The 12,621-nt window shown below is 36.9% G+C and overlaps 1 protein-coding gene across 2 annotated transcripts in view; it reads left to right on the top strand.

The window, feature by feature from the left end:
• The window catches only part of LOC101434287 (probable ATP-dependent RNA helicase DDX60), a 115,836-nt gene that overhangs the window by 28,734 nt on the left and 74,481 nt on the right, over nucleotides 1-12,621 (top strand). For both annotated transcript variants that reach the window (XR_011648433.1, XM_004475388.4), the window contains exons 7-8: nucleotides 5,527-5,694; nucleotides 9,982-10,140. Coding sequence is in view for 1 of the 2 variants with exons in the window: in XM_004475388.4 (XP_004475445.2) it covers nucleotides 5,527-5,694; nucleotides 9,982-10,140 (327 nt within the window). In the remaining variant the exon portion in view is untranslated. The remainder of the gene's footprint in view (nucleotides 1-5,526; nucleotides 5,695-9,981; nucleotides 10,141-12,621) is intronic.

Here is a 12,621-nt window from a genome sequence, read left to right on the forward strand (position 1 = left end):
GTAGATGGTCTATCCATGATTGAAAGTGATGAATAAATGTCTCCTACTGTTAATGTAGAGCCATCAGTTTCTCCTTCCAAACCTGTCATTATTTGCTTCATATATTTTGGTGCTCTGCTTTTAGGTGCATGTATATTTATAATTGTTACATTTTCTGGGTGAGTTTACTCCCTTGAATATATAATGACCATCTTTGTCCTTCATAAATGTTTTTGATTTAAATTCTACTTTATCTGATATTAGGATAACTACTCCATCTCTCTTTTTGCTACTGTTTGCATGGTATATTTTTTCCATCCTTTCTAATTGTACCTTTGGGTTTGTAAGTCTTTTGCAGACTAGTTGGGTCATGATTTTTGATCCATAATGCCGATATCTCATTTTTTTCCCATAAAGTTTAATCCATTTACCTTTAATGCCATTACTGAAAATGCAGGACTTTGTTTCTTTCATTTCGCTGTTTAGTCTTTGCAAGTCACACTTTTTTGGCCCTCAATTCTTCTCTTAACACCTACATTTATATTTATTTGATTCTTTGTATTGTGCCACATTGAGTGCCTACTCTTTTCTGTCTGGATATATTTTTTTATTTTCCTTGTGGTTACCTTTGGGTTAAAATTCAACATCCTAAATATATAACCTTCGTATTTTGTTTGACAGAAACTTAACCTCAATAGCATTCATATATATACACTTTTCATATATACCTCCATCCACACATCATGTTTTTATACTTGTTACCAATTATATCTTTGTACATTGTATGTCTAAAAGCATAGATTTAACATTATATGCTATGCATTTGCATTTTAGCACCCATAAGGAGGTAAGAAGTAGAGTTTTATACCAAAAAATGCAATACTCTAAGAGTGATATTTATAATTACCCAAATGGTTATTTTTCCTGGAGGTGTTTATTGTTTATGCTGCTTTGAACCACTATCTTGTATCTTTTCTTTTCAATTTGATGAACACCTTTTAGCATTGATTGTAAAGCAGGTCTAATGGTGATGACCTACCTCATCTTTAGTTTATCTGGGGAAGTCTTAATCTCTACCTCAGTTTTGAAAGAAAATCTTGCCAAATATAAAAGTTTTGATAGACAGTTTGTATTATTTCAGCTAAGTATTTGATCCCCTGCCTTTTTGCTTCCATGTTTTCTGATTAGAAATTGGAAAGCAATCTAATTGGAACTCCCTTTTACATAAGATGTTGCTTTTCTCTTCCAGCTTTCAGAACTCTTTCTGTCCTTTGCATTTGATAGTGTGATCAGTATGAGATGGGGTGTAATTTTCTTTTTTATGCTGTTTGGTGTTCTCTGAGCTTCTTGGATGTGTATATATATATATATATATATATGCATGTGTTTTGCTAAGTTTGGGAAGTTCTCTGCAATTTTTTCTTTTAATTTTCTTTTTGCCCCTTTCTTTTTGCACCTTCTGGGCCTCCCATAATGTGTATATTGGTTGCCTTAATGGTGTCCTGGAGGTGTCTTAGTTCATTTGTGCTTTTTGTATTTCTTTTTTCTTTCTGCTCCTCAGTCTGACTCATTTCAATTGTCTCAGAGTTCACTGATTCATTCTTCTGCCAGCTTCAATCTGCTGTTGAAACCCTCCAGAAATTTCTCATTGCAGCAGTTTGGTCTTCAACTCCAGTAATTCTCTTTGATTCCTTTTTTAAAATTTCTATCTCTTTACTAAGATATTCATATTGCTCATTCATATTGCTCATTCATATCATTGTTTTCCTGATATCCTTTAGTTCTTTGTTTGTATTTTCCTTCATCTCTTTGAACATTTCTGAGATCATTTCTTAAAAGTCTCTGATCAGTGTGTCCACATTCTTTTCTTCTGCATGGGTATTTTCTGTTTTTTATCATTTCTTTGGATGGGCCATCATTTCCTGTCTCTTTGTCTTATATGCATTTGTTGCACATTGTTCATTTTAATATTTTAAAACTTTATCTCTGGGATTTGTTCCCTGAGATATCTAGTTCTTCATTTTATAACCAGGTAGTGGTAACTCAGAGATTTTCTTGATTACAGCCCTCCAATCAGAAATGGCTGCCAATGGTGAAAGAAGAGTACCGGGTCCTCCCCGTCTTCTCTAGGCCTGTGTCTTGTCCTGGGTTTGTGCTTGTTAGTTATTTTGGAGTTCCTCTGTTTATAGGAGTTTTAATGCCCCCTCTGTTTCTCAGGACACAGACCTCACTCTCCCAGGTGTTAAAAGCAGGCAAGCCTTTGCCCCAGACTGTCTGGCCTTTTGTCTGTCCATCCCTTTACTTTTGGTTGTTCTGATTCACTTTGTTGTAGTTGTGTGTCTTTTGTATGGTATGTATTTGGGTTTTGTTTTGTGATTCAAATGGAAATCCTTTTTTCTCTTTCAGCCTATATTCACCCTTATTGTTATAACTAATATGTGTGGTTCACATTTTGGTATATTTGCTATTTTTCCTTATTGACTAAATATGTGTTCTTTGCTATTTTATTTAACTTTTTCTGTATTTAGGAAGTTTTACAATTTTTTAAGTTACTACCTTTGTGCTTGTTTCATTTAAAAATACTCTTAGTCCTCTGTTTTCTTATTTTGTTTCACTAGCTGTTATATGAGGTTTCCCCCTGTTTCCTTTAACAACCAATTGTCAATAATTGGTTTACTTGGGTTATCATTTTAACTGTTAACTCTCTTCTCTTGTTTTGGTTTCTTCAGGGTTCATAATAAATATTGTTCCATCTTGTCTGTCTTCCAGTTCCACCATTTTCTGTGATGCTTTTTGCTTCTTTCTTATGCCTCTTTCAGATTTTTGGTTGTTTGTCTTATCTTTCTTCAATGTCTCTTATTACATTTTTATTGAGACTATTCTCTTTCGTCATCTTATCATTTATTTTTCATTTCTGAGATAACTTTTTATAGCATTACTTTTGTGAATTAAATTAAGTATTTTGTTAATTTTCTCCCTCTTTTTTTTTCTAATTCTGTTTCTGGTTTCTGAGTTTCTGAATAAATATTATTTTTCATATCCTCAGATACTTGTTTCACTGTAATTTGTAATATTTGGAATATAGACAAAGATTTCTTGTGCTTTTTGGTTATTATTATTATTATTATTATTTTGGTTGTGTTGTTGAGATTTACCTCAGTTGACTCATGTAAAATTTTGTTCCTGCCAACATTTAATTAGTTATTTATGTATTTTACTTTCCTTTTATTCATTTTTATTATATGGAGTTGTGTTACAAGAATATTAATTTAATAATGTCTCCCTTAGTAGTTTTTCAGTCTAGCAAAATCCAGGCATGTTACTGGTATTTTTATTTCCTTATTTGTTTTGATGGTGGGTGAAGATTTCGGAGTCCTCAGATTTTGTGGTTTTCTTTCATATTGCAGAGCCTTAGATATTCATTTTCTTCCTTTTCTCTTTCATTTAATTGCTGAAGGATCCTTCTTTCTTCTATTTTTCTATCCCCTCCACAGCCACCCAAAAATATGTCTTTGGACAATTGTTTCTTTAAAAGGCTTTTCTATTCTTAATAGTTCTAATCCTTTAAAATCATGCTTGTCCCTTTCAAACATGTCTGTCACTATAAAACAAGTGCTTAACCTTTTTATATAATATCTGTTTCTTTAAATCATTGGCTTGGCCTTCTATGTACCATCTGACACCCTTGAAATTCCTTTCCTGCAGTTGGTACTCTATTCTACCTGATTACTTCTTTAGTATTTTCACATTTATGGCAGATTTTATCTTTCCTGTGGTAGTTCCATTTCACCTTTCTTTAATGTCCCTCTTTGGTGTTTTCAATAATTTTTCTTAAATCTCTCTTTGGTCACTACAGAGTCTTAGTTGGGACAAGTGTGAGTGATTGCAGAGCTGGACTTTTTTATTTTTAAATCTCTTTCACTTACTGTTGGAGAAAATACGGCTTTTACTGGGACACAGAGACTGATTGACCATAAGCAAAGAATTTATTTATTGAGAAGCTCTCCCAATGGAGGAGGTCTGAAGAACAGACTTCAGCCCACTCCTGGAAGGGGGAATTTAAATTTATACAGTACATTCTTTAGCGGGGGAATGATTGAGGGTCCGAGAGTGAGGTGCAGGGACCAGTAGGAAGCTGTAGAGGTCAGAAAATTTTCCTGATAATGATTAGGGAGTTCGTGGTCTCTTGTCTCTTGGAATGCTGCAGGAGCAAATGTTTCTTTTGATCTTTAGGGTTTAAAGGGTTTCTTTATTTCTGATATGTAAATATGAAGGGTTCCCTTTCCCTCGGATATGCAGGTAGAGGTAGTAAAGATCTCCATCTCCCTCTGATGTGCAGATGGTGAAGATCTCTGTCTCCTTTACTCCTGTCTCTATGGCGTTCCTTTGTTTAACCTGTGGGAAAATGCCCTCTCCTCAGTCACGGGGGAGGGGGTTTACCTTTTTCCCAGTGCATATCAGGGGAAACTGAGGTACAGCTTGTTAATTATTGCAAACCTCTAACACTTAAACACACACCGTTACACAGTTATTTTGCAGTATCAATATCCTCTCTTCTCATGTAATTCAGAGGGTATGATTTTGTATAAAATTTTGTAGTCATAAAAATATTCTGTGTCATTTGGGTGGGGTTTGGGGAAATTGAGTGCTACATCCTCTATTGTTTAAACTACTTGGAAGTCTGACAAAACTGTGTATGTGTTTATGTCTGTAATTATTTCTGGAAACTCCATTATGGAATTTGAAAAACATAAAAATATCCTGTGAGTAATCCAGTTCCTCGTATTAGAATATATGTTCGATTAAATTTCATTAATAAAAATATAACATGGATTTCAGAATGGCATAGTCTTATTCCTCTGATTACCTATCACTCTCGTTATATCACAGTTACTTATACTACTACTGCTTAGATGTAAAAACAGTTTTTGAATATATTATTTCAGTGATATCACATGTATTTTTAAAAAATTATGAGCATATCAGTATGTTACATACACCTTTTTTATTCATTTTCCAAATTAATATTATAAATATTTTTTCCTTATCATCAATTATTATTCATGAATTTAGTTTTTAAAGGCTGCATTAACATTGCAAAGTGTGCTTTTACAAATAACTCTGATGGACATCTTAGTGCGTAAATTTTGGTAACATTTTGTATTATTTACCCAGTTAGATAACTAGAATAGTCATATGTATTGCCAAACGGTTTGTAGTGAGTCTGCAAAAGAGACTGAACATTTCTTTTCTATTTCATTAAAATTTATATTTGTTTTGTGAATCATCTGCTAATGTTTTATTTATGGCTTAGGCATTTTCTTATAGATTTATAGGAGCCCTTCTTTTTTTTAAGGTTTCACTGAAGTATTTGTTGCAATTATTTTCCCATTTAAAAATTTTTTAAAAAGTCATTTTCTACAGAAATATTCTTTCTTTGTAGTTACATCTATCTATTTTTTCTGTATGTTCCTACTGGTGAGATGAATTGTAAACAGAAATGTAGTTTGAACTACCATGACGTTTTACAATTTCTTTCTGTGAAAGGCATGCAAGACTATGTCTCTGCTTAAGCAACTCTGGCCAGAAGGGTCTGATATTCGTTGTGTACTTTGTGTTACTTCATGCGCATTGTCTTTGGGAATGTATCATCGGTTTTTAGAAAACAAAAAGAACGAAAAGACTGCCTCTGTTCAGAAAGAAAACCCTCAACAGGTAAGATTAGTATACTTTTATTGGGCAACACTGTGGTTCTCTACTTTTGAACTATCATTGCTTTTATATACCATTTTCTCCTTTTGGTACTTTATCATTTATTATTCTAAAATAAGGAAAACTAGCATTTCTATTTATAAGAAAACTTCTATTGTGCTGTTACATGATTTAGTATTTGACTGTGCTGGTATTTTATCAGATAGTTCACTTAGTACATATTTAGTCTAAGTTGTCCAATAACTTGAAGGAGGAATGAAATGCAAGGAAATTAGCTCTTTTGGGAGCCTAATAAATTCCTATGTTTTGGGCTCTTTGTATGCGTTATGCCGTTAAATTCTCGCATCAACCTTTCGAGGCAAATATTATTATTCTTATTTCATAAATGGAATCAGAGTGTGGAGCAATTTCTTACATTGTAAGTTCTGGGAACACAGGCTAAGTCTCAACAGAAACTTATGCAAATGGCTGCTTTATTACTTGCACAGCACAAATGGTACAAAAGAAGAGGGGAAGAGAGTCCATCCTGGAAGTGCCTGCTTTGCAAGAAGAGGGGGGCAGATCTGTGCTGCCGAGGGCAGGGTATTTATCCCATCCAAGGGGGAGGGTTTCCTGTCACTGAGAGTTCCTGTCCTGAGAAACACTGGTACTGCTTATTTCCCCAGTTTCCAGGTTTCCAGATTTAAGCTGTGGTCAGACCTTTTCATTAGACCCAAGATCTCACCCAGGCTGCGGAATAGAAATAGACTGAAACATCTGCACACAATAGAAAAGAAGGCAGGGTAGGGAGAGGTGGGAGAGACCGCTAGGCAGGTCCCTGATTTCCCCAGCGAACGGTCAAGATAGTCCAGGTAAGATTTCTGAGCCCATGGAAAATAAATAGGGATTGAACTCAGGTTTCTTTTGTACTGATTCCACAATCCCAAACTCTCGTTTAAAAGAACATTTATGCTATAGTGTCTTGGTGTCACTGTAGCTGGAGAGAACCTGAAGTTCTTAACCTTCTGTGAGTAATAGGGTCCTGTTGCAGCCCAGCTCCTGAAAAGCATGGGTCGGGCGGCCGCAAGACCAAGGAACGCGCTCAGCAAAATTTCAGCCCTGAGCTTTATTATTTGGGACTTACAGACAGGAGAGGGTCTCTGGAGGCAGCGGTTCAGAAAATGAAGTCAGTGATCTGCAAAGAGGTAGGAAAATGAGGGGCAATGTATAGAGCCTTAGAACAAGACATTCATAACAGAGTTACATAAATGGGGTCTGGCGATGTTATTGTAAGAAGGAAATGTGCAACCTGGGGAAAATTGCAGTCTGTGATACCACCTGTACGTTGTTCTCCTGTGAGCAGGTGTGTTATATTTTAACTTGTGTGTGTCCTGGGGCATGCAGGTGGCTGTGTGCTACGGGCTGAGTTACCCTTAGGGAGGGGAAGCCAGGCCCGGGATTCACTGGACCTGCACAATTCACCCCTCTGCAGCCGTTTCCATTGCGCATAGGACACACACTGCATCCACATTCCACAGCAACAGAACAGCATACAATAGAATACTAAGAGTCCTGCACTAAAAGCAAGTAAACCTGTAAAGACATGTCACCAAGGCAAGAGAGGGAGTGAAAACAATTAGACAGGGGATCAAGAACTAATTTATCAGTATAACTTATGTGCTTTTGCATACGATTTAAAACTTGTGAGACATTATGAAAGTGATCAAGAATATGTACAGAACATTGAATGCTATTTAATGACAAGGTCTTGTTCCAGACTTGTTGATGCGTTGTGCTCTGCCATGACAGCAAGGTGTCCCATGCTGCCTAATTTGCAGAAGTTACTGTTCAAGACAGATTGTGATGGTCTAACAGTATGAAAGCAATATTTTCATTAGTAGACAATAACATACTAAGTAGGGGAGTCCTATGAGAAGGCTTCCAAACCATATATTTTCCCCTTCTAAAGTCTCCTTGAGTTTTTCATGGTGACATCACAAACTAGTTTAGGCATAAGGAGAGTCCAAATAGACATATAGGGTCCCAGCTAGTTGCTTTCTGGATTGGTTGTCTTTTTACCTTTACTGTCAGCTCTCAGGGAACCAGTGGGGAGGCCTTTCTATTCGGAGCTATGAAGGACTTTTTTTGAGCCCGGGACTTTTAAACTGGACTTTGTGACCAGGGTCTTGGGCAGGCTTTGTTTTGACCAGCTGCCTTCCCTGTTTCCTAGCCTAACCTACCGTAACTTTCCCTCAGTGAGTTTACATCCTTATTTTTAAGGGGGAGCTGAAGGCCAGTGGTCATTTTTCTCTAGCTGCTTCCTGTCTGACAGGGTGTGAAACTCTGGCTATTTTATTGAGGTTGGGGAAAGGTGGGTCTGGCACTGTTGTTGGAACTGGATGAAATCTCCACATGACTAATATCTTCTGGAAGGCATTGGTTCTGGAAGAAATAAACTGAGAAATAAACTGAGAAAATGAATTAAGTTTACCAAGACATTTAATGTGTTTGACATCCTTTGCACATGTTCTAGAATAAAAGAGATATTATTCTATGCATCAGGTATATAAGTGCAGCACTTAGTACTAATCGATGCACAAGTTCCTTTTTGAGCTGCAGTTACTAGATCTAACTCCAGGTAAGCAATACCATACGCATCATCTCTCCATTGGAGCAGACCTTAATGCAATTGTGTGTAAGTTACTTACATTACTCTGGTAATTATTGCTCCATGTGGTGTGTTCACACAGTCAGCATGCTGCCACACTCTTGGTCCTAGGGAGCCACCCAGTGTTCCACCATCCTGGTACACAGCATCCTTTGGCACTAAGAAAGAGAGCCAGTCTGGAGGCAATGCTATTGAGCCATTGCCGGCTGCTGCAGGAGTCTAAAACAGCAATGTACTTTCCATCCACTTCAAGAGCTTGTCCAGAGATGTAGTACATACTTTTATTGTTTTAGGGGTTGTAATAATCAAACTAGCCAATAACTCAAATGGAGAAGCACCATGCAGTGTACTGAAGGGGCTTGTTTTGAATGCACAAGAGTTTAACACTACTGAAGTCTGTCTCTCTTAATTTTTATATAATGTCTAAATACTTCCAGTGCAGTTTATAATAGGTTAAATTAACTTAACTATTTTTAGTACTTTACTTTTTACTCTTGTACCTTTACCAGGATTACATTAACTAACAGGCATTTTATTTTAGCAGTATAGGACAAAGTACTTTATTAATAATATCAATTCAGATGTTTATTTACTAATGGCTTCCTAGAATTAGCCATTTAAATATTTCAGTTTAGAAAATACTTTTGCAAACTTCCTATAACCGTAAGTTACTTTTACCTTTAAATAACCTTACTAAATTACAATTGGCTACCAATGAAATTTAGGAATCTGTTAACTAGTATGGATTCTCTCCTCAACTAAACCCTCCTCTCTACATAAATGTGCTCAATCACATGCACACACACATACATACCTGCATAATAAGATACACACATGTGCAAACATTTATTTACAGGGGGGTTCTTGACTAAAGAGTCCTATTAAAGAAAAATGCGATTTTCTCTCTTTCTTCCAAAGTTTTGGAAATGGACAGGATTCGTAACTTTTTACCTAGCATCCTTTATATTGGTATTAGTTGGATTTCCAATAACTGTTGAATATTTTTTAGTGAAACTTTTATACATGAGTAGCCATGCCAATTTTAATTGTTGTCACAAAAAATGATAATAAGCCAAACCTATCTTTTCAAAACTTGTTATTGTAAGACTCTTTCAGAGAGATGCCCTGGTTCAGTCTTAGTCTTGTTTTACTGGCAGTGCTGCACACATTTGATGACTGCTTTGAGATCCTTGCACATGACATTAAATATGTCTGTTTCTTTCCCTTCTTTCTCAACTGTTTACATTTAAAAAATATGGTGCCCTGGATGGGACATAGTATTTAATGTGTGGCTCTGTCCGTGTAGAGTCCTGTGGGGTTATGACTTCTTTACCTCTTTGGTCAGTTCCTTTAAAGTATGGATTAAATTAAACTCCTAAAAAAATGCTTTATTTTTGGAAAGTGGACTGTTTCTAAGGTGCATTTCTCTGGCGCCTTCCCCCACTTCTGTAAAAATGCAGTTAGAGTTCATATACTTCTGTGGATGCAGTTGAGAAGAACTTTCTTCACACTGTGGACTGATGAAAGAAATAACACATATTTTCTTTACAGCAAATTTGGCTGCCCACTTTTATCTTGCTGCCTGTTTATTATGTTATTTCATAATCTGCTTTTCTCTGACTAACTTTCTTTATTTTTTTTAGGTGAAAAGTAATTGCTTATCCCTGCAGGAGATGGAAGATTTTTGTAAACTGCATTGTCTCAGTGTGGTTTTTCTACTCCACTTACCTCTTTCTCAAAGAGCTTGTACTAGGTTCATCACTTCCCATTGGATTAAAGAAATTTACACTTTCTTAAAAATGGTAAATATATTCTTCATTAGGTTACTTTTTGTTTATTTCAATTGTTTGATAGCTAAAAACCACAATTACCTTCAAAAATAGATTTATATTGGAATGATGTCAGTCCCTTAGGAGGCTTTTAAGATTAACAACCTAAATTAACCACTTGTAATTTCTAAAGCCATGTTTAGTAGTAACAACAGCATGTTAATGGGGTGGAAAAGACCTGATATATTTACCCCTAAAGTCCTACATGTCTGTACACAGAGAGAACCTGTGCCCAGGGTATATATAGACTGAGAGAGAGCTAGCTTTACATCAGAGTCCAGTGGCTCCACATACGAGGTAATGGGTGTATAAAAGAGTATTTTCTGCGGTCTGTGGAGGTAATAACTATGAAAATCAGAAAAGGAATAGTTCCATGATGTTTAATCTAAATCTTGACACATGCAGACCAGACGTGTCACTTCTTTATGCGATGAATGAAATGAAAAACATGTGCTGCACTGTTTTCACATATTATTACTTAGTGGCATTATGGGAAAGTATCGGGAGAGAAATCTTAAATGACTGCTGCTCAGAGTGTCTTAGTTTTCCAGGGCTGCTCTCTTAGCAAAAGGCTGCCGATGCAAAAATACTAGAAATGTGTTGGCGTTTATAATGGGGATTTATCTGGGGTAAAAACTTACAATTCTGAGGTTGCTAGGATTCCAAATCAAGGCATGATCAGAGATGCTTTCTAATCAAAGGCTAGCTGCTAACATTCTGGAGTCCAGCCATGAAGCCAGCAAGATAGTAGATCTGCAGTTCTCTCTCTATTTTCTCCTGGAGCCCAGCAGTAGACTGTCAGGCATCTTTCCCTGGGCCTCATCATCGTGAGCCTCTTGGAGCTTCTCTGTCTTTCTGCAGCTGTAGGTGAACCTGGAGTTTTCTCTCTCACATGGCCAGGTGAAGATAGCAGAACTCCCTTTCCCATGTGTTTCTTCTCTTTGTTCTCAGTCATGTAAGACTGAGTCACCTGTGTCACGTCTCACTGCTGTAGTACAATTGAAAGAGATCTAATCAAGTGATCTAATCAAGGCCCCTTACCTGAATCTAATGCAGTCAAAGAATCTCACACCCACAGCTGTATTAATTAAAATACATAATCATTTTTGGGATTCACAAATCCAAACTGTCACAGCTGCCATAACATATACCACACAATGGGTCCACTTAAACAGAAAAATTTATTGGTTAACAATTTCAGAAGCTAGAAGTCCAAAATCTTAGCCAGGGTAGAGTCATGCTTTCTCCCCAAATTCTGTACTCTTCTAGTGCTGGCTTGCTGTGAATTTTGGGATTCCTTGGCATGTACCTTTGCCTCCTGTCACATGGTGATATCCTTGTTCTCCTCTTCCTATGTCTTTCTCTGACTTCTCACTTTTTATAAGGCCTCCAGTAATATGGATTTAGACTCACTCAGATTCAGTTAGTCACTACTAACTAGGACTTTCCAAGAGCTTTTTCACAAAAGTCCACATCCCGACTCACCTTAACACATTCAGAGAAACTATTTACCAATAGTTTCATTCCAAAAAGATTAAGATGAGGAGCATGTGTGTTCGTGAGGTCATAATTTATCTACCATGAAAGTATGGTGCCCTGACAACAGAGCAGTGTCAGCATTACCTCTTGTCTTAGTTTCCTAGGACTGGCTTTGCCAAGTGTCACATAGTAGGCATCTTAGGACAACAGAAATGTACTCTTTCATGGTTCTGGAGGCTGGAAGTCCAAAATCAAGGTATCAGCAGGGCCATACGCTATCTCAGGGGTTCTTTTTTTGTATACAATTAAAAAAAATTTTTTAAAGATACTTAGATTACATAAATGTTACATGGAATATATAGGAACTCCCATTTGCCCCACACCCCACACCCCACACCTCCCACATTTCCCCACATTGGCAACATCTTTCATTAGTGTGGTCCATTCATTGCAACTGATAAATACATTTTGGAGCATTGCCACTAAGCATGGATTATAGTTTACATTGTAGGTTATTGCAGGATATATAATGACCTCTATCTGTTATTGTAATATCATTCAGGATGGTTCCCAAGTCCCCAAAATGCCCCCATACACCTGTTTTTCCCTTTCCCTATCCCCAGAACCTCAAGTGACCACTGCCTCCACATCAATGATATAAGTTCTTACATTGCTAGAATGACAATAAGTCTATAGTAGAATATTAATAAGTCTACTTAAGTCCATAGTTCACTCCTCAATTCTGAGGACTCTGGGATGGTGATCCCTACTCCAACTTTAATTGAGGGAGGGCTTTGCTCTCATTCGGCTGATGTATGGGACTCTCTTGCTTGCAGTTGTGGACATTCTCAGTTCCTTGGTACATTGGTCATCCATCCTCTCCTTCTTGTTAGTTTTCCCAGGTGAGTCCAAAAACTGGAGAGTATGTGTTGCAACTCCATTGAAATTCAGGGCCCAGCTGGCACATGGGCAGCC

This window comes from Dasypus novemcinctus, chromosome 1 (genome assembly GCF_030445035.2).
Source record: "Dasypus novemcinctus isolate mDasNov1 chromosome 1, mDasNov1.1.hap2, whole genome shotgun sequence".
Taxonomy (NCBI): domain Eukaryota; kingdom Metazoa; phylum Chordata; class Mammalia; order Cingulata; family Dasypodidae; genus Dasypus; species Dasypus novemcinctus.